Genomic DNA, 24,512 nt, shown 5'->3' with positions numbered 1-24,512 from the left:
TCTGGAAGACCATCACCTGGATCATGGCATTGAGGCAAGCGATGGCAAATGAACATCTCTTGCCCTGAAAACCCTATGGAGTCGCCATAAGTCAACTGGGACTGGAAAGCAACAACAATTGCTTTTTACCCTGCCTTCCTCCTGGGAGCTCCAGATGACATACAAGGTCCTTTCCTCTTCTCCTTTAGTTTGTACAACTCTGTGAGGAAGGTTAGAGCCCAAGACTGGATTAAAGTTGCCTAGTGAGACTCCAGGTTGAAAGGGCATTTGAATACGGTTGCCGGCCTAGCCCTAATCTGACACTCTACCTGCAACACTGCATTGGCCCTCACTACCATCTATGATTCTGTGCATAAGTGACCAACAGAGATGATCTGGGGCATGAAGACCACATCAAGTGAAGAAAGGCTGAGGGACTTAGGAAGGTTCAGCCTGGAGAAGAGGAGGTGAGCGGACGTGATTGCTCTCTTCTATTTCAAAAAGGAAAGTGGGGAGCAGTTTCTATAGGTAGCAGATGATAGGACTTGCAATGTTGGGTTTAAATTATGGGTGGAAAGATACCAGCAGGATATTAGGATTTTTTTTTCCCTACAGTAAGAGTAGTTCAGCAGTGGAATAAGTTTCCAAGGGAGGTGGTGAGCTCCCCCTCAATGGCAGTTTTTAAGCAGCAGCAGGGCAGCTACTTATCCTGGATACTTTATGCTGATCCTGCATGGGGCAGGAGGGTTGGACTAGATGGCCTGTATGGCCCCTTCCAACTCTATGATTCTATGAGATGACCTATGTGGCTCCTTCCAGCTCTATGATTCTATTATTCATCTTCATTAGGCAAGCGACTTTTTAAAAAGCAAACAAGCAGGCCCAGGCATCATTCTTCAGTGTTTCTTCCCCCTTCTACTAATTCTTACCCAGGTATCCCTTGGGTTCTCCACACTCCGTACAGAGCTGGTAGTACGTTCCCAGATGCATTTTTAGAGCCAGCCTAGAACAGAAGAAAGAAGAGGTGTGTACGAAGCTGCTTCCTACTACATCTGACCGTTAATGAATCTGACTCCACTAATGTCTATTCCCTGATAATACCTTACTCATCTTAGGCACAGGTGTTAACCCGCTCTGCCACCTGAGATTCTTTAACAGCCAAGAACTGAATCTGAGAACATACACATGCAATTATATGTTCTACAAGTACTGCTCTCCCTATTAAGCTATTAAAAGGCAATCATCAAAGTATTTTGGGAAAAAACATATACCCATCCGGAGCAATGTTCAGCAAGAAAGCATTCTGACTAAGAGTTATTTGACCTCTTTAACATCAGAAGGGGGGGGGGGGGTTGCATTGTTTCAAATTTCTTTCAGATTTGGCTGGTTCACTTTTCATTCGTCTCCATTTCAACATCTGTTGTGATTTTAAAAGGATCTGAGCATCGTAACCAGAATAAACTTTGCAATTTAACCAGCTTAAATTTGCACGACTGTAATTACGTGTTAGCCACTGTGTTAATTCTTTACATTGAGAAACAAGTTAAGAGGATGTTAATAAATGGATGGTACTTTTTCAAGATGTGAGATGGATCCCATGACTCTTTAAAGTCATTTACTGAATGAATAAGGCAGGCATCTGGCTTTCTGGAACATTTTTAAACCAGGTCCTAATTCTCATCTGGATAGTCACAATGTAGCACTATGGATTCATGGTACATAATCTCTACATAGCCCAATTTTACTTATTTATATGTGTGTGTGTCTATATACATATACATATATACACAAACACACACTGCCCTCCCTTGTGGCTCATGACGCTTTACATCAAACATAGGAATGAGTATGAAGAACCACCTGGATCAGGAAAAGGAATACTGCAATTGACTTAGGGAGATCTAAATTGAAATCAGTTTAATATGCAAATTATCACAAAAATCAACCTCTCTGATGGAGGATCAGCTAGTACCGGGGTAGTCAAACTGCGGCCCTCCAGATGTCCATGGACTACAATTCCCAGAAGCCCCTGCCAGCATTCACTGGCAGGGACTTCTGGGAATTGTAGTCCATGGACATCTGGAGGGCCGCAGTTTGACTACCCCTGAGCTGCTAGTAGAAAACAAAGAGCTTGTTTTTTTAACCCACTTTTCACTACCTGAAGCGGCTGACAAGCATTTTTCCTTTCCCCGCAACCGACACCCTGTACGGTAGGTGGGGCTAATGCAACTGTGACCTGCCCAAAGTCACACAGCCAGCTGCTTGTGGAGGAGTGGGGAATCAAACCCGGTTCTCCAGATTAGAGTCCACCACTCTTAACCTCTATATACCACGCTGGCTCTTTTGAGTCGCAAAGCTAATGCTGAGTTCAAAAACACAGTCCTAGGGGCATCCAAGCTATTACAGGATGTTTATTCTAGTATCTGTTCTGAGTCAATTGAAAGGAACAGCTATTCAAGGCAGACTAAGCATATAAAGAGGAATTAACCCTAGTCAGAACCAGCAAAGCTTCCGTGACAGGAAGTCCTGCCTCACCAGCGTTTTGAAGTTTTTTGACAGTGCTAACAAGCAGGTAGAGGACAGTCTCCTGGTATAAATTACAAATCTGGATTTTCAAAAAGCTTTTAATGAAGCCCTTCACCATGGACCCTTGAGCAAACACAGCAGACACAGGTTATGAAACTAAGTCATATTGTGAATTAGTAATCAGTTACATGACAGCAGCAGAGGATAGGAATAAAATAAGCACTGGACTGGCCATATTTTTCCCCCATAGATTATCTAGAATCAGGGGTGAGCCATGAAGTGACTCAATTATTTAGATTCAAAAGGGTAGCCGTGTTGGTCTGAAGTAGCACAATGAATTCAGAGTCTGAGGAAGAGTGCTTGCACTCGAAAGCTCACGCCCTGAATAAATCTTTGTTGGTCTTAAAGGTGCCACTGGACTCTGATTCAATTATTTAGGGTTTTGAAAATGAAACTGAATTGTAAAAAGCTGCAAAACGTTCTCTTTGAATTCAACAAGTAGGCGGCAAAAGAGATTCAGTGGAAGTGCAAAGTGATCCACACTGGAGTGAAAAAATCTGGCATTCAATAGAGCAGGGCCAGGGCCTTCTCTGTCCTGGCCCCCACCTGGTGGAATGAGCTTTCAGGGCTTGCAAAAGGGAGCTCCTCCACCAAGAAAACTGATAGGGAGAACGTGCTCTCCCACTCCTAGACCCTAGAACAGGGGTAGTCAAACTGCAGCCCTCCAGATGTCCATGGACTACAATTCCCAGGAGCCCTTGCCAGCATTCGCCAGCGAATGCTGGCAAGGGCTCCTGGGAATTGTAGTCCATGGACATCTGGAGGGCCGCAGTTTGACTACCCCGCCCTAGAACTTAGAACCAAATGAAATTGATTGGCAGTAGATTCAGGATAGACAGAAGGACACTTTCCATACTAAGACTATGTTCCTGGATGCTGGGCATTCTTTTCTCCAGAGCCTTGGAAGCTACCATTCTCAAAATGGTGGTTTGTTAGGTGAAGCCAGCCATAAAATGGTGGCTTGTACAAAAATTGTTTCAGAGCAGGTCTGCAATGCTCAAATGGGAAACTCTTTCCTATGCTATTTTTCCAAAGCAAACCACGGCCACACCAAACTGAAACTTCCAGCTGCAAAGGAAAAATGGACGGTTACTTCTATGTTTTCCCTGGAAGGGACAAATGGAGGGAGGAAGGAGTCAACAAGGCTATTCCTTTCTTATTCACAGCAAGGGGCATGCACAGGAAGGTGGGGTGGGATAGGAAAGGGGATTGGTGCTATCCTTTCCTATGCAAAGTTTGTGTGTGTGTGACTCTTGCTCCTTTATGTGACACAGGAAGACAAGAGAAGCTGCTGTGAGAACTTTAAAGGAGAGAATAAAAATGTGATTAAAGCAATGTTACAGGAGTGACAGAGAGCTACTTTCAATGGCTTGGAGAGTTATCGGTCACTTCTGTCCATCCCTCCTTCACATCAGGTGAATAACCTGTGGAATATTCTACATGAGGATGTGGTGGTGGTCTTTAACTTATATGATTTAAAAGGAGATTCCTGTGAGACAGTCACTAAGGTTAATGAGTTTATCGATGGCTGAATATGAGCTTCAGAGGCCGTATACCTCTCAATGCCATCTATTGGACCGTTTATGCACTGGAAGTTTCATGCCGGGCTGCAGGCAGGAGTTTTAGTCGTGGCAGGTTGTTCCACCTCTTCCTGCACCCACATGGGGGAGCATTTGGCCTGGTGCACGTCATCCGCCCCTGATTTGTGCTCCTGCACAGGAGCTGGGGCAGTGAAGTTCCCAGTGCATAAGCAGTCTTGATGACTCCCTGCAAAGAGACAAATTATCTTCTGTTTCTCAGCTGTAGACTTTCCAGGACAGTCACTGTGGGAAATACAGTTATTGACAACTGGGACGACTGTTCATATTTAGCAGGGTTCATAGGCTGTTATCCCTGGATGGGTTTGGGCACACCATTTTCTCTTCTAGCCAGAAATGGGAAAAGCATTGTTCTCTCTCAATGTGCTGCTAGGAGAATGAAGATCAGGAAATGTGGTTTCTGGTACTGAGCTGCAGGAACGCATCGGGTTATAGATTCAAATTCTTAGATTAAATCTTAGATTAAGTTCTTAGATTAAAACCAGATTAAATCTAAGAATTTCCTCAGGGAGAAGAAACAAGTGAGAGGAAGAATGAACTAGAAGTAATAGGAAAAGCCAGCAGCACCAGTGTCCCAAACCCAGAGACAAACATAGCATAAAAGAAATTGAGTCCAGGGACGACTTTGTTGATCTTGAAGGCGCCCACTGGACTCAAACTTGGTTTTGCTGCTTGAGACCAACAGGGCTGCCCACCTGAAATCTAACATTCAAGTGAAAGAGACCAGCCGAAGGTGCCAAACTCAACTCTGTGGCTACCAGGCGAAGTGCTAGCACGCTTTCCCCGCAAGCCCATCAATCAGCCTTTTCTTCCACCTCTTACCTTTGCCAGCATAATTCTCGTCTTGGCTACATCCAGAGGGGTGGTGACTGCAGCTGCAAATCCACCTGAGCGTATAAAAATGCCAAACACAAGCGAGACTTTGTTTGTTAAATATGCATGCTGCATGGCCCCACAGTTCCCACAGCTTCTGCCAAAACCACTTCATTATTAATGCCTACAGCTTGTTTCTCACTTCAGAATCTGGCCGGATTTGTCGGGGAGCCACAGCCTTCTGCTTGCTGGGCTGCGGTAATCGGGGAGGGACGAGGAACTGGCAATGGACGGCTCACCCTGGATCCGGACCCCTGTCTGTGCCCCCCTCTCCCCTGTCGCTTCATGCCAGCCGTTTCCACCTTCTCCCCCATTTCTGAATTCTCATCCCTGTTGCCTGAACTCCCTGCCTCTACATCTTTTAAGACTGCGCCCGGAAGCAGCTAGTGGGATGTAAGAACCCCCAACGGCCATCCCCACTCAACTAAGCCGATGAAATTTTATATCCTCATCCCCCTCCTTGGTTCACAAAAACATTGAAATCAACGGGCTTCAGCAACAGAAGATCAGATACGGGGGAGAAGTGAACTGCAAAATGGATTTGGACAAGGGCGGGGGAGATGGCGGCCTTCCACCTCCTGGGCCAACCTTGGGGGAGGGGGGTATTTCGAAAGAGCTCGCTCCAGACAGTTTGGACACTGTGCATTTGGAGGAGTTCAGACTAACAGCATGGCTCTGGAACCATACAGCGAGTCCTCCTCCCTCTTGGCAGTGGGGAGGGGGATATCTGGAGGAGGTGCAAAATTCCAGGGAGGGGAAATATCCTGCACCAGAAGGAGCCAAAAGCACTTTCCTCTCAGCAGCAGGGATTTAGTGCCATGGCCAGAGAAACTACTACGCCAGTCAAGGGAACAGCAGAGAGACTAGACATTTTTAGCCACACCCGCTCCTCTCCCTTCTCTAGTCGCTTCTGCTGCCTGACTGCTTTGTTGTTATTGTTGTTGTTATTATTAATTTTATTTGTTGCAGTGGTGTACAACAGTAAAAATGACAATAAAACCATACAATAAACCCAGTTGGACAACCATCCCAATACCCCAAGCCAACGGGCCCCCACCCCAGTAGGCCTGACACCTCGGGGGGGGGGCACAGAGGAGAGGGAGGAAGAATCTATGGGCTCCCATAGCTCACTGCCAAGGCAATGTGGGATTAGAGTCCCCAATGCACGAAGTAGCAAGCTGAGGAACAGAGGAAGAGAATTCAGCAGGCTTTGTGTCAGCTGCAGATAGAGCTGCCGGGGATGTTGGCAGGTACAACGTGCTTAGAAGGAGGCCTCTGTCTGAAACCAGTTGAGTAACATTAGACTAGAGCCTGTCATTCCCTAAATAAATCCCCCGAATAAGCCTATTGTTTGTTGCAACTGATACCCGACAACACACCGCCATGGGATTATTTAAAATACTTTGCCGCCCTGGCTTTCTTGCAATACAAACAAGGTGACTTCAAGCAAAATGTCAGTGCGTTAATAACACCCACAGCTAGGGTTGCCAGCTCAGAGTTGGGAAATTCCTGGAGATTTGAGGATAGGGGGTTGAGGAGGGGGCTTAGCAGGAAGCCAGGGCAGAGGGTTCACCCTCCAAAGCAGCCATTCTCTCCAGAGGAACTGGTCTCTGTAGACTAGAAGTCAATTGTAATTCCAAGAACTACCCTGAGATTGGAAACTATCGGCACAGTTTCCTATTGACTCCATTGACTCCACCTTTCCAAAGAAGGTAGGAAACCATGCATGGTTCTCTCCCTGCCTGCTTTACCTTCACAACAATTCCGGGAATTAATCCGGGAATGTCAGGGCTTCACAGGTAAGCACAATCCTACCCACCTTGCCTCAGAGCATACTACAATTACAAATTTTGTGCGCTGAACATATTTCTATGACTGCTGTGCTTTGGAGTCCAGCATCAGCTGGCCCATGGGAGAGAGGTACACCTCCTTTAACTGGTGAATAAATCAATAAGTTCATAATGCAAACACATCTTAAGAACCATTAAAACCAACAAAAACCTAAAAAACAATTCAAAGCAGAACGAAAACACATACAGAAATATAAAAACAAAAATTAATACAACGGGCAGGAAGAAAAGGGTAACTGCGGAACACCAAACAAAACAGCAAGGTCTTCATCTGCATGTGGACGATAACAACTGAGAGAGAGTTTGGGTGCCACAACTGAGAGGGACCAGGATATCATTGTCAACCTAGGTCACTAAAAGTGCAAGCTACCACTAGCTGAACAAGTAAACATGGTGAAGGAGGGCCACCTTGGCTTTTACACTGAGAACCTGAACCAAAGTCCACAGCTGGAATGCTAACAGTTAAACGCACATTGGTGCCAAGATGGAACTTGTAGCTAAGCAAATAAGGCGAGGCATCCTCACAGGCACACAAATACAAGGCTCTTTAAGCCCATGAAACTCAAGTGCAGCACTGGGGCATGAAATATGTGAAGCTGCCATACACAGAGCTGAGAGCACTGTCCATGTGGCTCAGTTGCTGCGATGTCCCGGCCAGAAGTGGAGCCCTCTTCCATACTACATCTAGAGGTGAAACCCATTGTGATGAATGAAACTCTTCAATATCCTGATGCACCAATGGCCTTAGCTCCTCTGACACAACATCTCTTGTAGCGATGGCAATTGCTGTAGCTTTTGAAGCACAGGAGCTACATTAGGCCTCACTTTCACCTTCAGGATACATCCCTTAGCACAACCAATTCCTTGTACAAGATTACCCCCACTCACAACTGGAGCAGGCCTCTGTAAAGATCCTACTTCTAGCTGGACAGGCTTCTGCGAGGGCTCCACTTCTGGCTGGGACATCACAACACCTCCATCTACCACCATTAACCTTAATAAAACAAAAAAGTTCATACCAAGAGCAGGAGTGCCATTAGGTACTATATAAAGTTCCATCAATGCACGATAAGGACCAAAACTCAGTTTAGCAGGTAAGCAATCACATCATGGTATTTGATTCTTTTAAGTAACGTACTGGCAGCAGTTTTCATTCTACCAAAGGACTATGTTATGGATTTAGAGAGAGGGAAATGTGGAGTAGAGAGTGTATGTCCCTTTAAGAGGAATATATATAAGGGATGAAAGAGTGGGTGAGGCAAGCAGCAGGCTTTGGGTGCTTTTTATGCTGTTACTGCGTTGCATTCTATGAAGTTGTTATTTACTGAATAAAGGAGTTTTGGATCTAAACTGGAGGCTTTCCTATAAGACGCAACATCAGGGTTGTTTCCCATTGACTGGTCTCAGCTTCCCAGAGCCTCAGACAGCCAGTTTACTATAGTGGTTAGGAGTGCGGAGTTCTAATCTGGCATGCTGGGTTCAATTCTGCACTCCCCCACATGCAGCCAGCTGGGTGACCCCTGGGCTCACCACAGCACTGATAAAACTGTTCTCATCAAGCAGTGATATCAGGGCTCTCTCAGCCTCACCCACCCCACAGGGTCTCTGTTGTGGGGAGAGGAAAGGGAAAGTGGCTGTAAACCGCTTTGAGACTCCTTCGGGAAGAGAAAAGCGGCATATAAGAACCAACTCTTCTTCTTCTTCTCAGGAAGAAAGTTCTCTCTCAACCCCAACTGCACAATAGCCTTTTAGGTAGCCAAGGACCGGACCTGGGACCTTTGGTGGTATTCTGCCAGAAATCTGCCACTGAGCTGGAAGTCTTTCCCAAGGAACACCCCTCTCACATATGTTCCTGGCAGCTAACCGCCAGTAACGACACAGGCTGCTGCACAATTCACATCAGCTGAAACTTCTGAAAGGTTCTCAAGGGCTACAACATGTAATTAGCAAGCTGTGCTGAGGATGGACCTGGATGCTAAAGGTTTGTAGGTAAGGGGGAGTTACAGAAGTCACACCCAGGAAGCTTGTGATTACAAAACCACTACATCAAGGCTAGAGCAAACTCAAGCCCAGAAGGATACCGAATAACCATGTTGGTTTTGAGGAATGCCGTGTATGCTGAGAGGGACGGGGAGTTACACCCCCTTCACCTACAGCAACCCTATCTCCTCTTTCAAGCTAACGAATGCTGAATTGTATGCTGGTGTGCCCAGGACTGGATTTTGTGCTCTTATTCAGCTACAGCCATTCCTATTAAACTCTTTACTGAACAAGGGACAGACAGGAAAAGCAATGAAAGGTTAAAAAGAAAGTTCCTTTGTGCAGACTATGTAGTGAGTCCAGAGCCAAGATCATGGGTACATGTTCCAAAAAGTCCAGCCCAGCTCATTGTCTTGGGAAGTATCTATAAATAGTTGACTTTTCCTCCCAGTTTTATGGAATATAGAAAGCTTGTTCTTTTCCAAAGTGTAGGCGAGGGGGAGATATTTAAATCTGGAAGTGATTGAAAATCAGTCCCGTCCCCCCCAATGGCTCTGAATCAACCTCAAAAGGTCCCTTGATTGTCTTTGCTTTGCAAAGCTTAACTCTGTATTTGGATAGGTAGGATGTATTACCCAAAATAATAGAAAGGTTGCTAATACATGATATGGTTCATTGCTCTTAAATCAGGGTGTCCTTGATGCCAAAGATCCTCCAGATACTGAGTAGCTGAGGCCCAAGAAAGGACAGGTTGTCCACAAGCTTTAGTTTCAGCTCCGGAAATGGGGGAAAACACACATTTTCTTGACCAATAAAAATAGGAAAACACAAGCATGCTAAGCAGCCCACCTGGGGATTCACTAATATTCTCAACAAACCAGAGTCAAGGACTTCAGAGGAAGTCACTGGGGGACATGCGACTGTTCTGACATATCCAGCTTTGGCCCAAGAAAATGGCAACAGCATTGCCTTCGTCGGTAATGATGTCTTGGTTTTAGTTCTGTGTGGAAACCATCAAGCAGTGCTGCAGGGGCTTAACTCATATGATGGATGAGTCTTGGGAGACCACAATACAACACTTCAGCTCCCTTGGCATAGCTGGGGTGAATCGACGGTTATGAAACCCACATACTAAGCGACGACATCTGCACGAATGACAGGCAAGGAAGAAGAATTGTGTGAATTCTGCATTGACACAGAATGGATGAACATAGCTGAAGTTTCACAGATGTACTTCTGGTGAGGGGGGGGGAAACTGTTTATATGGCAGGAATGCGACAAGTGAAGGGGAAGTTATGAGAAACTTGTGGAAGACTAAAAGGCCAGTCCTACTCTTCTTCCATCAACTGGAACACAACAGGATTCCAACCAACTCCCTCACATCTGTGCACCTTTAAGCAGGGGTAGTCAACCTGTGGTCCTCCAGATGTTCATGGACTACAATTCCCATGAGCCCCTGCCAACAAATGCTGGCAGGGGCTCATGGGAATTGTAGTCCATGAACATCTGGAGGACCACAGGTTGACTACTCCTGCCTTTAAGAACTGCAAGGGGGTCTTGACTAGTACAATCAAGTTAAATTGCCTCCTCCTGCAGTGACACAAGCAGCTCTCAGAAGAGATAAAAGATTCCCCCTCATTGCTGCTGCATGCCATCCATAGCATTTTGCTTGCCACAGACATGAGTCTCAGGGCTAAGGCCAAGAAAAGGAGGTGGGGAAAGAGTTGCTCCATTGACCCCTGCCACAAGTTTTCCTTTCAAGTTCAAAACATACGATGAACACTCTGGGCATATAGCAAATAACACCAGCTTGACTCCAGAAGACAGTGTGGCTTGGAATACCAGGAAACTTGCAGAGATACCTCTGCAATTCCCAAGAATTTGGGTAGATTTTGAATGGCAGAGCACCATCTTCCAGACTGTGACAATTCATCACCACCATCTGATACTCAGTCCCTGATATATCTAATTCCAACTGATAGGACGAAAATACTACCTGTCCATTGACCCATGCCAAGGTGGAACTTTGCTTTAAAGCAGGGGTAGTCAACCTGTGGTCCTCCAGATGTTCATGGAATGCATTTGCTGGCAGGGGCTCATGGGAATTGTAGTTCATGAACATCTGGAGGACCACAGGTTGACTACCCCTGCTTTAAAGCAAGGCATTTTACCTTTTGACCTGCCCTCCTTATCTGTGCACTGCTAAAAGAACTGCCCCCATTGCCTGCTTCACAGAATTGAAAGAAGATGTGCATCACCCTGTGAAATCCCTGGAACTAGAGTCATTGGGATTTAAGAGTTTCCCCATTGGTACTAGCTTGCAGGTCAGATCTAATTCTTGTGTGGTCCATAAGAATAGCTTTATAATGTCCTTAAGAGATCAAGCAGTCTATAAAAGGATGAGTCCTGTCAAGATGTAGAAACTAGCAGACTCGGCATTTCATCTGCAATTATTTAGCCCATTTAGGTTTAGAAGAACTGTCTTGAGCATCTGTAAAGAGTCAGTTCTAAGAGCAGATTTCATCACTGTCTTTATACCTTGTATGGAAAAGGAGACTCTCAAACGCAGCATTGTAAACCCATCAGGGCTAATTGGATCGGAAAGGAAACCAAAGCAACTATCCAGGTTGATTGCAGGAAAATCCATCACTAGCATTTCATTGTTCACAATCTTCATTTCCAATAGATCTCGGCCTCTTCAACACACCTCTGATTAACAAAGGCACATGGCTTTTATAGGTAGGACGGACTGCGAAAGACAACAGCTTTCAACAAGGTAATTTCAAAGTCGTGCTGCAAATTTTGTGTGCTGTAAGAAACGCCAGGACTGGTTATATCAATAATCTGTCCAGTACAATAACCTTGGGCCAAAAAGACAGAACAGCCCTTAGTCATGCACACTTACAATGTATCCTGGCTTCCTTTGGAAAGTAAACAAAGGAACTGAGTCATTGGATCAGGCCACTATGTGCTCATGGCCTTCAGCCGACAAAGGCTAACCCAGCTGCCCCACTGGATTTCAAATCAAAGTGCACCTATTCCAGCAGTCTGTTGCCTGTGGCAGCTAACCACAGGCCACATGCAATACATGCATAGGATTGACCAGCTTGTCTCTAGTACCTGGGAATTGGAAGCATAGGGACTCTTCAGATGGGACTTCCAATTACAGTTGTGCAGACCAATTATAATGGCATCTACTCTGACTGCAATGCCAATCAGCAATCTTTGATTAAGTGAAGGAAGAGGTTAGAGAACAGAGAAGGAAGGACATCTCAGGGGCTGGGGCTGAGTGACGCACCATACGCTCGACATACAGAAGGTTCCTGGTTCAATCCCGGACATTTCCAGTTCAAAGGATCAGGTGGAAGGTGATGTGAAAGATCTTCACCTAAGACTCTGGAGAGGCACTGCCCATCTATGTGGATGGACCAAGGATCTGGTTCAGCTTAAAGCAGCCTCATGTATTCGTGAAAGACAGAATCATTCAGTGGGCATGTGGAGGCACAATTTCACATCTTTGTGTGAATCACCAGCCAACTGTTTGGCTACAAACTCCTGCCAAGCTTTTATTTGAAAGTTCTTTGTTGTTTGTGTCCCTATAGAGAGCAAGACATCAGCAAACAGCTGAACTGCCATAAAAGGAGGACTTCAGTGACGGCAATTTTGCGGGCAGGAAAAAGAGGAAAGCGAGAGAGACAGAGGTGGCGCTGGTCATCTAACTAAGCACTAATGCATCTTAACCCTTGGCCAAGTGCACAATATTATGATTAAAAGAAATGAGACAGTAATTTCTCTTGGTTAATGAGGGAGCTCCAAAACAGGAGGGTGTGTTTGTCTTGTTTAATGTTTTTTCTCTCCTCTGACCTCTAAGAGGCTTTAAGTAAATTTTGTGGTAAAGCAAAGAACATGAGCGGTTAGGGAGTCTCAGATGGTTATGAGGTCTGAATACACTCTTTGTGGTATTGGCAATGCAGCTGTGATTAAGGACGGGATAGTTGTTTGGGATTATGCTCTTTTATTTTCCTTCCAGGAGACCTGCAACATGCTGACGAATGCAAGTAATACGGACAAATTCATAACGTGGCATCAGAATTTGGACTACCTACCCTAGCTTAATGTCTAAGGCACTTACTTGGTTAAGTGTTAGACATCAATGAAAACCTTTCCTGTTAAATTCAGACTTTTGCCAGCGTTTGATTTCACATTCTCTCAGAACAGGTGTCTTTTGGCTTATTTGTGAAATTATAAATTGTTTACTTCATTGCTTTTCATCATACTGCCAGCCACCTTGGAGACCTCTCTCAGCGAGAAAACAAACAAATGCTCATAAGCATATTGGTTTTGATCTTGGCACACGTGCTCCTTTTCCCTTCTGATCTATTTGCGAAGCTATATATGAGTAAGTTGACAAAAACTTGGCTGAGAAAAGGTTCAAGCTGACATAGAAAATAGATCTTACACAATTCCATAGCCCTTTCCTTGAGAAGGAGGAACGCTAATCCCTGCTATAGGACAAGGGCAAGTTACCACAAGGAACAGTTTTATTTATTCACTCTATTTATATCCCATTTTTCTCCCCAATGTGGACTCAAAGCAGTTTACATTATTCTCCTCTTACTGATTTTATCTGCACAGGGTGTCTGTTGCGGGGAGAGGAAGGGTAGGTAATTGTAAGCCACTTTGAGACTCCTTTGGTAGTAAAAAGCAGGGCACACACAAAAAAGTTGTCGTTGTTCTTCTCACAACAACTCTGGGAGGTAGGAAAGGCTAAGAGGTTATCCAGCAAGCTTCCATGATGCAAGTGGGGACTCAAACGTGGATTTCACAGATGTTTTAACACCACAGAATGGTGGCTCTCAACACCAGCTGGAAGCCAATAGGTGTGTTTGTGTGAGTGACGAGTCTGACTACAACTAAATGCAGCATGCTACCCCTATGACCGTTTATGCACTGGAGGTTTCATGCCAGGCTGCAGGCTGGAGTTTTAGTCGTGGTAGGTTGCTCTACCTCTTCCTGCACCCACACGGGGGAGCATTTGGCCTGGTGCACCTCATCCAGCCCCGATTTGTGCTCCTGCACGGGAGCTGGGGCAGTAAAGTTCCTAGTGCATAATCGGTCTATGAGAAGCCCTGCCCCCTTTTCAAGAAAGTTCCCAGTCCTGTAGCAGCAAAATAAGGCACACCTTTTAGACACATCGTCCCAGAAGATATTCACAAAATTACACTGCAAACTCTCTTGAGACTTCAATAGGATTCTGAACAGACCTGCTTAGGACGGCACTAGTAAATGGGATCCCTTAATTTATGGCCAGATTATGCACGACAGGGGAGCAACAGTGACTTATTCCCACATCGGCTTTTAGCATCAGAAGAAATGAGCAGGGAGAAGAGCAGAAACTTCCCTTTCCCTTGCTTGCCACTTCAGACTTCCTCTCCCAAGCCTTGCCTGATTTCAGTATTGGATCTGAGCAGAGAAGCACTGGAAGAACAGGGAAAGAAGCACGGGGAGGAGTCCACAGCCTTCCACCATGCCTCTTTGATGAAAAGAAGAAAAGGAAAACTCTCCCCTCCCCCTTCCTTTATCCGCAAACAAGGCAGAGACATGCCGCATGCATCCGTGAATGTGACTTCTCCTGACCAGTTTGGACCGCTGAATATGCAACACCTTTTAGGCCCTCGACTGGGAACCCTCAAGGCAGTTATCCTGGATTAAACAAACGCAGAACAAAGATGTGCTTTTGTGGCTGTGTCACACATGCACTGGCACACCCGAGTGCGGCTACCCCAAGTTTGCAGCAACCCAAAAATGGCAGCAACGTTTGCTCGATCCTTGTTCAACACGGCACTTGGCTTCAGGATTTGTTTTCTCATAGGCTCTGCTGTACAGACACCTCTGTCTTCCTCTTGACTGGCGCCTCGAGGGGATTGTCCACATAGTGCACTCCATTTGGCAGTTCAGCCAGTACACGATTTAATCTTGTGATCGTAACACTTCAGAAGAAGTCAGCTTTTTGTACTCTAAGGAACTCTTTTATTAGGTGTGCGTCTATGGGCCGTTATGCAAGGGCATACTGAAGAGGAGACCTCCCCTTCTTTAAAGGCCTACGCACTTGGTGTCCAGGCATAGCTGCTGATGAAGAACAGCTCCCTTTCACTTTAAGAGAGGGTGTAGCTCTGTATGTACACAACTTTTCGCACAGACCTTTCCAGAAGATTTCTAGGAAGCTCTTGCTAGGAGAGGCCCATCAAAGGAGGCTTGTAGCCAGATGCTGTGTATGGGAAGGACAAAGAGAACACCCAGGATAGGGGACAGGGGAGGAGATCAATGCAAACCAGCCAGGTCCGAAATACAGCTAGCCAAGTACGTTGGAGCCTGTTTCACTTTATGAACTATGAAAGAATGTAATTGTGTACCTTTTAAAATTAAGCACCCACTGCAGTTCAGGAAGATAGGAGCAGGTTTCGCCTTAAATGAGCAATCAGGCAGAATGTTGCCCTGTGTGCGTTCTCTCGTAATAGCACAAGTAAAAAAATAAAATTAAAAGCTGAAAATTCACATAATGGCCTTAAAAGAACCAGTGTGTTGAAGTGGCCAAACTGTGGCACTCCAGATGTCCATGGACTACAATTCCCATGAGCCCCTGACAGCATCATGGTGGCAGGGATACATGAGAACTGTAGTCCATGGACATCTGGAGAACCACAGTCTGGCTACCCCTGGGCTAGAATGTCAGATTAGGAGACCCAGATTAGAGACCCAGGGAGTTCCATGTCTGAATCCCTCCTCTACCATGAAAGCGCACTAGGTGCCCTTGGGCCAGTCACACGCTCTTACCCTAACCCTCTTTGCAGGGCAATAGTTATGAGAGTAAGATGAAGGTAGAGGAGAATGATGTAGGCCACTTTCTCCCACTGGGGAGAAAGGTGAGTTATAAATAATGTAAATGAGGCCAGGGCCCAAGGAAGCTTCCAAAACCCTAGGAGATTGATGTTATCAGGCAGAATACATGAACATGCTGTATGTACTATGCGTTAAAGGAGATTTTAAAAATCGAAAGAAAAAAACACTACTGCAAGTGACCCCGTACCGTGCTATTACATATGATCCAGTCATTCAACCAACTATTGGAAGGAGGGGGGGAGGTACATATGAACACTTAATCAAGAAAACATTTACATTAAAAAATATATTCAATAATAGGTAAAAGGCTCCTCTGGCTAATTTTCAAATTGCATGAGAATCCAGCAGCACAAATTCATTGTGGACCAGAGCGCCAAGTGACTAAATCACAGAATCATAAAGTTGGAAGGAGCCATGCAAGCCATCTAGTAGAGTGGTCCCCAAGCTTTTTCAGGCCGGGGACCGGGCGGGGGGAGGCCCGGGGACCGGGGGGGAGGGAGAGCGGGGCTTGCCAGCGGGCGCAAACTCACAGGCATGGAACTGCCACGCCTGCACGTTTGCGCCTGCACCTCCTCTGCAGCATGGCGCTCACCAGCGAACAGAAACACGCAGTCACGGAGTTGCTGCTCCTGCACGTTGGTGCCCGTGTCTCCCCCCAGCTTGAGCAATTCGGCCGCCAAAGCAGCTGATCGCTCCTAGCACAGTGAGTGCCACGCCGCAGGTGGGGGAGTGTGGAGGAAGAAGGCATCCATCCCCCCGCCGCGGCCTGGTACCGAGGGCTGAACCGGGCTGCAGCCCAGGGGTTGGGAAACACTGATCTAGTACAACCCCCTACTAATGCAGGATCAGCCTAAAGCATCCTTAATAACTATCTGTCCAGCCACTGCTTGAAGACCACCAGGGAGAGGGTGCTCACCACCACCTTCCTAGGAAGCTTATTCCACCAATCAACTACTCTAACTGTAAATATTTTTCCTGATATCTAGCCAAGACTGCTCTACATGTAATTTAAACCCATTACTGCAGGTCTTATCCTCTGCTGCCAACATGTGTTAAACAAAAGGTGTTAAACACGACTGTCTTTTAACCCCTTTTAAATGAACCGATATTGGCTGGCCATGGAATCCCTGTTCTGATTTAAGCAGACAACACGCTGTTATTATCTAGAACAGAAGTGGGTCTTCATAAGGAATTAAATGCATTTACTGATTACTGTATCCAGAAGGGGTTATCTCTTGTGCCAGACAGAAGACTTGGACTGAAGGAAAAGCAGAGCAGGTGAAAGACAGCGTCAGGTGGGAGTTATCTTGTGTTGCAGTCTCACCTGGAAAGCCCCTGCCGGCTCAGCAACTGAAATTGCTAAGACCAATGCAAATGCTCTTTTAAGGTTTCTCCATTCAAAAGGCAGTCAAGTCATCAGGGCTTTCAATGCAAAAATAATTTCTGAAGTATTGTTTGGGGCAGGCATCTGGAGTTTCAGAATCTCTGGACCATACACTTCCTCAGTTCCTGCAATGGTTGGCAGGAGTGCCTAAATGCATGCAGGAACTGCCCTTAGAGTTTGCACAGTGCTCACTCAAATCTAGGGCTAAGATCTGAAACTTTAATCTGAAACCAGGTCCTCTTTTCTGTACCCTGTGCTCAACGGGGGCTTTTGCACCTTTTAAAGGAATACAATTTTAGAAGTGCCTGGGAGGTTGTAGAGTTTCTCCGTCTTTCCCAAGAAGTTGATCGGGACGAGGGGGGTTGATCTTGACTGTGTCAGCACACTAATTCAGGCAAGACTTGTATGCACTTTTGCACTTGGGATCCCTCCCTCTGTGTCCATTCCCTCATCCTTGAAGCTCCTAATAATCCCTAGCCACAGGCATGCTTCTTATGCTTGCCAGACTGAATGCCCTGCTGACAGCAGAAAGGAGAAGTCGATTCGCTAAAACTTCATCCTCGGATCGCTTCTGCAGCTGTGTATCTGTTGCAATGGAGGCTGCAGACCATCTTCTGTTATTCTGTGATCAATGGACTGTCCCCAGGGCTCTTTGGATTAACCCTATCCTGACTAGTATCAGCTTCCTGCTGAGCTCTGGGTAGTATCTTTATTGTCATTGCCTTTTGATCCAGAAATAACTTGATCTGTTGCAAATATCTGACAATTGAGGTCTCTTTAAAATACTGCTAAATGAGTCTTATCCTACTGGCTATATGAGAACTGTAGATGTCCTCCCATTTATTTTACCCAATGTGTTTTTAGACATTTAAGAGATGTATGTACTTTTCCTCTTGTCTGTTCTGGCATGTTTTGTAATACTTGTTTTATCCTGCTGTGATCTATTGCTTTTTTGCTCAAGTCCTTTGGTCATATGCGTTTAATAATAAAGGAAAGGAAACAGAAAGACAAAATAATCATTCCATCTTCTAAGGGTGTTGAGGCATAATTAGTCAGTTAGTCTTTATTATGGCTCACAAGTCATACAATACAACACAAGGTGTAATGGTTAGTGTTGGATAAAGACCCAAGAGTCCTGGTGTCAAATATCTGCTCTGCCACAATGTTCAATGGGTGACTTTGAGTCGGCCATTTTCTTTTACCCTCGCCTACCTCACAGGGCTGTTGCGATGACATCAAGAAAGAAAGAACCATGATGCCACCTGGAGCGCCCGGAAGGAATGCAGGATAAAAACGCACTAAGAAGCAAACTTGAAAACATGACCCAAATTTTGTTAGATCAACCACCATGGTTCCCTCAGAACACACTTGTGAAAATAGTGCATTTCTCAGAAGGCCCAGCAGAACTCAAAGCAGTGGTCTTCATGGCAAAGGAAAGAAAAGGTTTACGATTAAGTCCATATGATGGACAGTAATATAAGGAGACAACAAAATGAAGCCGTTTCTTGGAGGCTCATAAACAGTGGGTGGGGAGGTAATAGTAGACAGGACTCCCAAATTCTGTGAAATGCAATGAAAGGACTGAAAGGGGCATCAGTCGGAAGGAGCTAAGAGTGATCATAAAAGAAGGTGATGACCAGAGCTGCCTCACAAGCGGTATCAAATAAAACAGGTGTGCCAAGGGAAGCCTAAGAAATTCAGAAGGAAGGAGCCAATGTGAACAAAGACTAGAGGACATAAAAGGAGGCCAGAGCTTCATGGGTTTTAGTGAGCACAACAGCTGTAAGGCAGAAAGAATTCAAGAATGACAATGGAGGGGACACACAGACAGCTGGATACAGGGCACCAACCCTAAAACATGTTTATGGGGGGCAAAGACTTGCTGATTTGAACACAACGCACCTCCAGTTTAATTAAAGGAAACTGTGTTATGACCCAGGCATCTAGAGGCAACAATCATGAGGATTTGGAGTAATACAACACCCAGGAACAAGGACAAAGCCCAGACGTAGGGGTATGTGTGTGTGTGTGTGTTAAGTGCCATCAAGAGCTTCTGACTTAGGGCAATCTGATGTCCTCCACAACATCTTATTGTTGACAGCCTTGTTCAGGCCCTCCATGTAGGGCCATGGCTTCCTATATTGCATCAATCCATCTCATGTTGGATCTTCCTCTTTTCCTGCTGCCTTCCACTTTCCCTAGCATTGCTGTCTTTTCCAGTGAGTCTCACCTTCTCAGGCAGGAACACACTACTTAGCATGATGTTTGCTTGTCAATTAGCTATTAGTGGATACATCATCCTCCAGGAGGAGCCTCAAATTCTCCCAGACTGTAACCCAGAGTACAGTACCCAGTTCCCCCGGATAAAATGGCAAGTTCAGAGGGTGGACTTTACGGCCTCATATTTCTGCTGGTCTCCCTCCCCTCCGTAGGCCCTGCCCCGAGGTTCCCAGGGATTTCCCAATGCCGAGTTGGCAACCTGTTCTATTAACTGCCTTACTAAACATTCCACCACGCCACCTCCGCTTGCATGGCAGAGCTAGGTGCTCCGTAAAACTACATCATTGCAAAAGGTCAGCTAATATTAAAACAGGTCAAAAATGCAGTCTGGAGTGATCCAAATGTGCTCTTATTACCACAGTCACAATTTCGGCATTAACCGCTTTGGAAGCTTACACCCTGCGTTTCACTTCCTTCTGGAAAACAGATTTCGCCACTCCGTCCTGGGCAGCTATCAGGCCATTAAGCCTCCCCCCCCCCCACCTGCCCACCCTCCCCCTGCTCCTTGTCAGACGTGTGGGATGAGCCACTTGTGACATCTTAAAGGAAATTATTTTAAAGCAGGCTGTTATAATAAGGCAAGGTGGCTCTTTAAGAATTCAATTAACTTCCAGCTTGTTTTGCAATAAATCGTCCAAGAGCATGTCCTGCCACTCTTCATTCCAGGGAGAGTGTCCAGAGACTGCCCAGATGTTTCAGCCTCCGGTTCTCCTCCGTGGAAAGTTTCCGCCTGGAGGCTGCTGCATTTAGACATTCTGTTCTCCTGACTCTACTTAATCTAGAGCGCTTGTCAAAGCTGTCACATGAACAGTGAATCATGGGCCCTCTCCGAAAGCCCTCAAGAGTCGCTTAGGGCAGACAGCTGCACAGACCTGCACCCAAATGTGGTCTCCCCCTTCCGAGGCTTTTGACAACCCGGCCTTCAGATAATCCCCCCAGCTTGACTGACGGGACCTGTTTGTTCAATAACAGAAATTTGTCAAAAACAAATTGGCTGTCTTTCAAACGGACACCCTTGCCTAGGTTGCCCGCCTCACCTTCCCCCCCCCCTTCCTCCCCTTTTGCTTTCCCTTCCATACCACACGGACAGCCATTTTTCTCCCCTCGAAACAAGCTGGAATTATAAAGGAATGTTGCTGCACTGCTAGCCTTAACAGATTTGCACACTTTCCCCCCCTCCCCTCCTTTCTTCTTTAGCATTTCCCAGGATAACATATAATCCTTTGCACCTGCAAAAGCTCCACAGACTGCTGACTGCCAAGAATCGACCACGTGTCCTTGCTTCCATGACCAGAGATCCTGTGTTTAAAGAGATAGGAGGGAGGTTGGTTATTACGAAGTTAAGGCACTGTCCCGGTTCTCTAATGCTTCCTAGCTAGAGAGAAGGTGAAAAGAAAGTGTGTGTGTGTGTGTGGGGGGGGGGGTTGTGGCATTTTCAATATGGAGTGAGTCTTAATCTCTCCCAGCACCACCCTCCATAATAGATGGACGGGGAAAGATAACAGGAACGGAAAGAGATTGGAGTAGGCATGTTTGCAGAGGGTTAAGTCACATATTCGTTTCAGCCTGGAGCAATGCAGTTTCTGCAAATATCGCATGGATCTTTCTCCCTCTTGGGAGGATAAAACAATGCAAAAGAAGAACACAGGGGGGAAAAATATCTCCAGCCACTTCCACTCCAAATGCACAAGCCAAACAAAACTATTTCCAAAGGGCAGTCTCCAGTTGACTTCATACGCAGGAACCTTGCCCTAAAGCAAGGAGAGCAGCGGGGACAGCTCTTGACAGACGCCCCCCCCCCCCAGGGTCAGTCTGAGAAGCAAAGTAGATCCACTGCTGCTGCTCCTCCTTCTGGCCTGGCATGTATCATATCCACAAGGTAAAGTGGTGGTGACCCATCAAAGCCACCACACCGGGGTCAATGTCTTGCCGTATCTGTTCCACTATATATTTCTGGTATGGCCTTGGAGGAGGAGCCTCATGGCTTAAGTGCCACTCAGCACTGAACACCCACTCAGGATGGCTGTCCCAGCCCTGAGTGCCTCCTCCTCCTCCTCCAACCAGCTTGCCTGTCTGTCCAGCGGCCAGCCAATCACCTTCCATCCCTCATCCCTGACCGCTCCTCCTAATTCCACTTCCCTCTGAGGCTTGGAGGCTGCAGATCCCTGCTGCATGAGAGCTGCCCCTGCCGGTGAGTTACATAACACTTGCCTGCAGCCTTTCCTGGTCCTGGGGGAGGGAGAGGCCATCCGCAGAGTTCTTCCACCCAACCGCCCTAATCTAGCACCCTAGTATTCCTGAATGCAACAGGTTTGGCCCCTAGTTATTATTAATTATTAGTGCTACCAAGAATGCTTCATGCAGAGTGATTTTGGGTTGGATCATATCTAAATACCATGCATGGAAGCACAATTGTCCTGTTTCTCTCTCCTACTGCACCCCAAAATGCCTTATCCCTGCCCCAAATGTTGTTCCTCTGGGGTGGGGGACACCCAGGAGGAAGCCTGATGGGGAATTGGAATGCTTCGGGGATGATCAGCAAACACAGAGCTTTTCCAAACCAGGATTCCCTCCCATTAAACTGAACCCTAAGACTCTCTTCTACTAAGAGAAGCAGTGTGGCTTGATTCCTCACTCCTCCATATGAAGCCTGTTGGGTGACCTTGGGCCAGTCACAGTTCTCTCAATCCGACCTAGCAACCTACCTGTTGTGAGAAGAGCAAAGGTAGGTGATTGTACACAGCTGTGAGGCTTCTTCGGGTAGTAAAGAGTGGGGTACAAAAACCCCCAGCTCTTCTTCTAAGTTGCCCTTCAAAGAGAAGGACTTTCTTTCCTTCCAGTCGGCAGAGGTTTCCTCTGAAGAAGAAAATCTCTCTTTGTTGAAGGAAGCTTCTCTCTATTTGGTGCAGTGGTTAGGAGTGTGGACTTCTAATCTCCTCCTCCTCCTCCTCCTCCTCCTCCCTCCTCCCTCCTCCTCCTTCTTCTTCTATTGGAAGAAAACGTGGTGGAAGGGTGTCATGTAACTTACCCAAAGCCATCCACTGAGCTTGGGGCTCAGCAGACATTTGAACCTTGATATCCAAGCCCAATGCTCCATTAGGCAGCATGGCTTCACAAAGACCGTTTATGCACTGGGAACTTCACTGCCCCAGCTCCTGTGCAGGAGCACAAATTGGGGGCGGATCAGGTACACCGGGCCAAATGCTCCCCCGTGTGAGTGAAGGAAGAGGTGGAGCAACCTGCCATGACTAAAACTCCAGCCTGTAGCCCAGCATGAATTCTCCAGTGCATAAACTATCTAAGACATGACATTCCTACTCCTGACAAAAGGTGCAAGTTATCTACTTGCAACAGGGTTTACCAAGAATGACAACTATTTTGTATGTGTGCACATGCTGCTGAACTCAAAGCTGTTTGGAAGACCAAAGGCAAAAGAGAATTGAAGCTGACCATCAGGAAATAATGCAATCTTCCTTACCCCCTCCTTCCCCACCCCCCACCCCAGTGAGGTCAACTGAACTGAGCTATAGCCTTCCCCGGGGGAAGTGAGGAAAGCCCTTCTAGCAGGATCATTTAAAAATAGACTGCAAAAGTGTTGCAAAAAGGCAACACTCGAGAACACCCCATAGGGAATAATTCTGCATTGGCAAAGGTTCGGCAAGGATGACCTAATACACTTGTTTCCATCTCTGTGTCTCGTAGGCAGTTCCAAATTGACTCTGTGAGAGCGAGGGAAGGAACGCATCAAGAATAGAAAAAGTAAAGACCAGCAACCATAAATGTGAGCTTACCCAGGACGCTGGTACTTTACAGATGGAGTCTTTATCTATGGAGCAGAATTGTATGTGTTGGAGGGGGGGGGGGAGGAAGAGACCGTTTCCCAAGAAAGCTTCAAAGACATGCAGCATTTTACATAAACCTTACAGATGCGTGTACTGAACCTGCTAGTTCACAAACCACCCGAGGGAGGAAGGGTAGGCCCTGGGCCAAGGAGCTTGCAGCTTTCGGGAGCATGGCATTCAAAACAGCCATCTGTCTGGAAATATTCCTAAGCGACTTCGGATGGTAAGCCGTTTGCCATGTGTGCTGCTCTAGTGACATTTAAACCTCTCCCACCAACTCTGGCTTGTTATAACAAAGAGATTTGGGTCATTTACAGGATCGCTGGCTTCTCTTTCCCATGCCTTTTGTAGGGAAGTCTGATCTGCCAAGTAAGCACCTGAAAAGAGTTTGACGTTAAAATAAAATCTCTTTTTATATGCAAGTGCTCAGAAAGAGGATTAGTGAAAGGTGAGATATCAGAAGCATTTTGGCCACTTGTTGGGCTTCCTCGCGATCTAGTTACACACCGAGACATTTCACTGGAGGAATATCTAGACCAGTGGTCCCCAGCCCGGTCCATGGATCAGTTGGTACCGGGCTGCGGCTCCTCCTCGTCCTCCTCCCTGGCTGCTGCCTCGGGGGCTGCCCTGCCGCTCTGCCACCGGCTCAACTTTGGTGCTCTCTGGCGGCCGCCATGGCTGGGGCTCCCCCTCGGCGTGGCACTGCGCAGCTGCTGCTGGCAGTGCCCCCCAGTGGCCGGCTGGAAGTCAGGGGTGCTGGTGAGAAAGCAAGCAGAGCAGGGGCTCAGGCAGCGGCAACATTCCTCGGCAAAAGACTAACCCCCCCCCCCAGTGATTGACCGGTTCCCAGTGATAAAAAGGTTGGGGACCACTGATCTAGACTAACTGCCCCAATAATTCTTGATACGTGAGATAAATGATCTGGATATATTCTGTCATGGCTTCCTTGTGGACTACACTGAATCTTGTACCAAATTCTGTTTCAACCTGCTCTGGACTTGCTTTGTTTGAGAGAAAACACAGGATAAAAATTTATTTTGATCCCAAAAAAGGTGATTTTTCTCTATCAGAAATTACACCCAATGACATGCTAGAAGGATGCAAACCAAACTGAAATGGCTGCAGAGCAGAACAGCAAAGATGGTCGGGGATCTGGAAAACACATCGTACGAGGACAGGTTGAAGGGAATCTGTGTGCTTAGCTTGGAGAGGTCTGAGGAGGGACATGACTGGACTCTTC

At 46.5% G+C, this 24,512-nt stretch overlaps 1 protein-coding gene across 6 annotated transcripts in view; it reads right to left on the bottom strand.

Annotated features, from left to right (window-relative positions):
• SLC25A26 (solute carrier family 25 member 26) overlaps positions 1-24,512 on the bottom strand; it is a 129,741-nt gene that overhangs the window by 7,463 nt on the left and 97,766 nt on the right. For 3 of the 6 annotated variants that reach the window (XM_077325100.1, XM_077325102.1, XM_077325103.1), the window contains one exon: positions 20,660-20,729. In XM_077325100.1, the coding sequence (XP_077181215.1) occupies positions 20,660-20,729 (70 nt within the window). Of the gene's footprint in view, positions 1-908; positions 983-4,985; positions 5,051-20,659; positions 20,730-24,512 lie in introns of all 6 variants that reach the window. The other 3 variants (XM_077325101.1, XM_077325104.1, XM_077325105.1) reach the window with 2 other exon arrangements.

Source organism: Paroedura picta, chromosome 3 (genome assembly GCF_049243985.1).
Source record: "Paroedura picta isolate Pp20150507F chromosome 3, Ppicta_v3.0, whole genome shotgun sequence".
Lineage (NCBI taxonomy): Eukaryota > Metazoa > Chordata > Lepidosauria > Squamata > Gekkonidae > Paroedura > Paroedura picta.
This window is presented reverse-complemented; position numbering and strand designations above follow the sequence as displayed.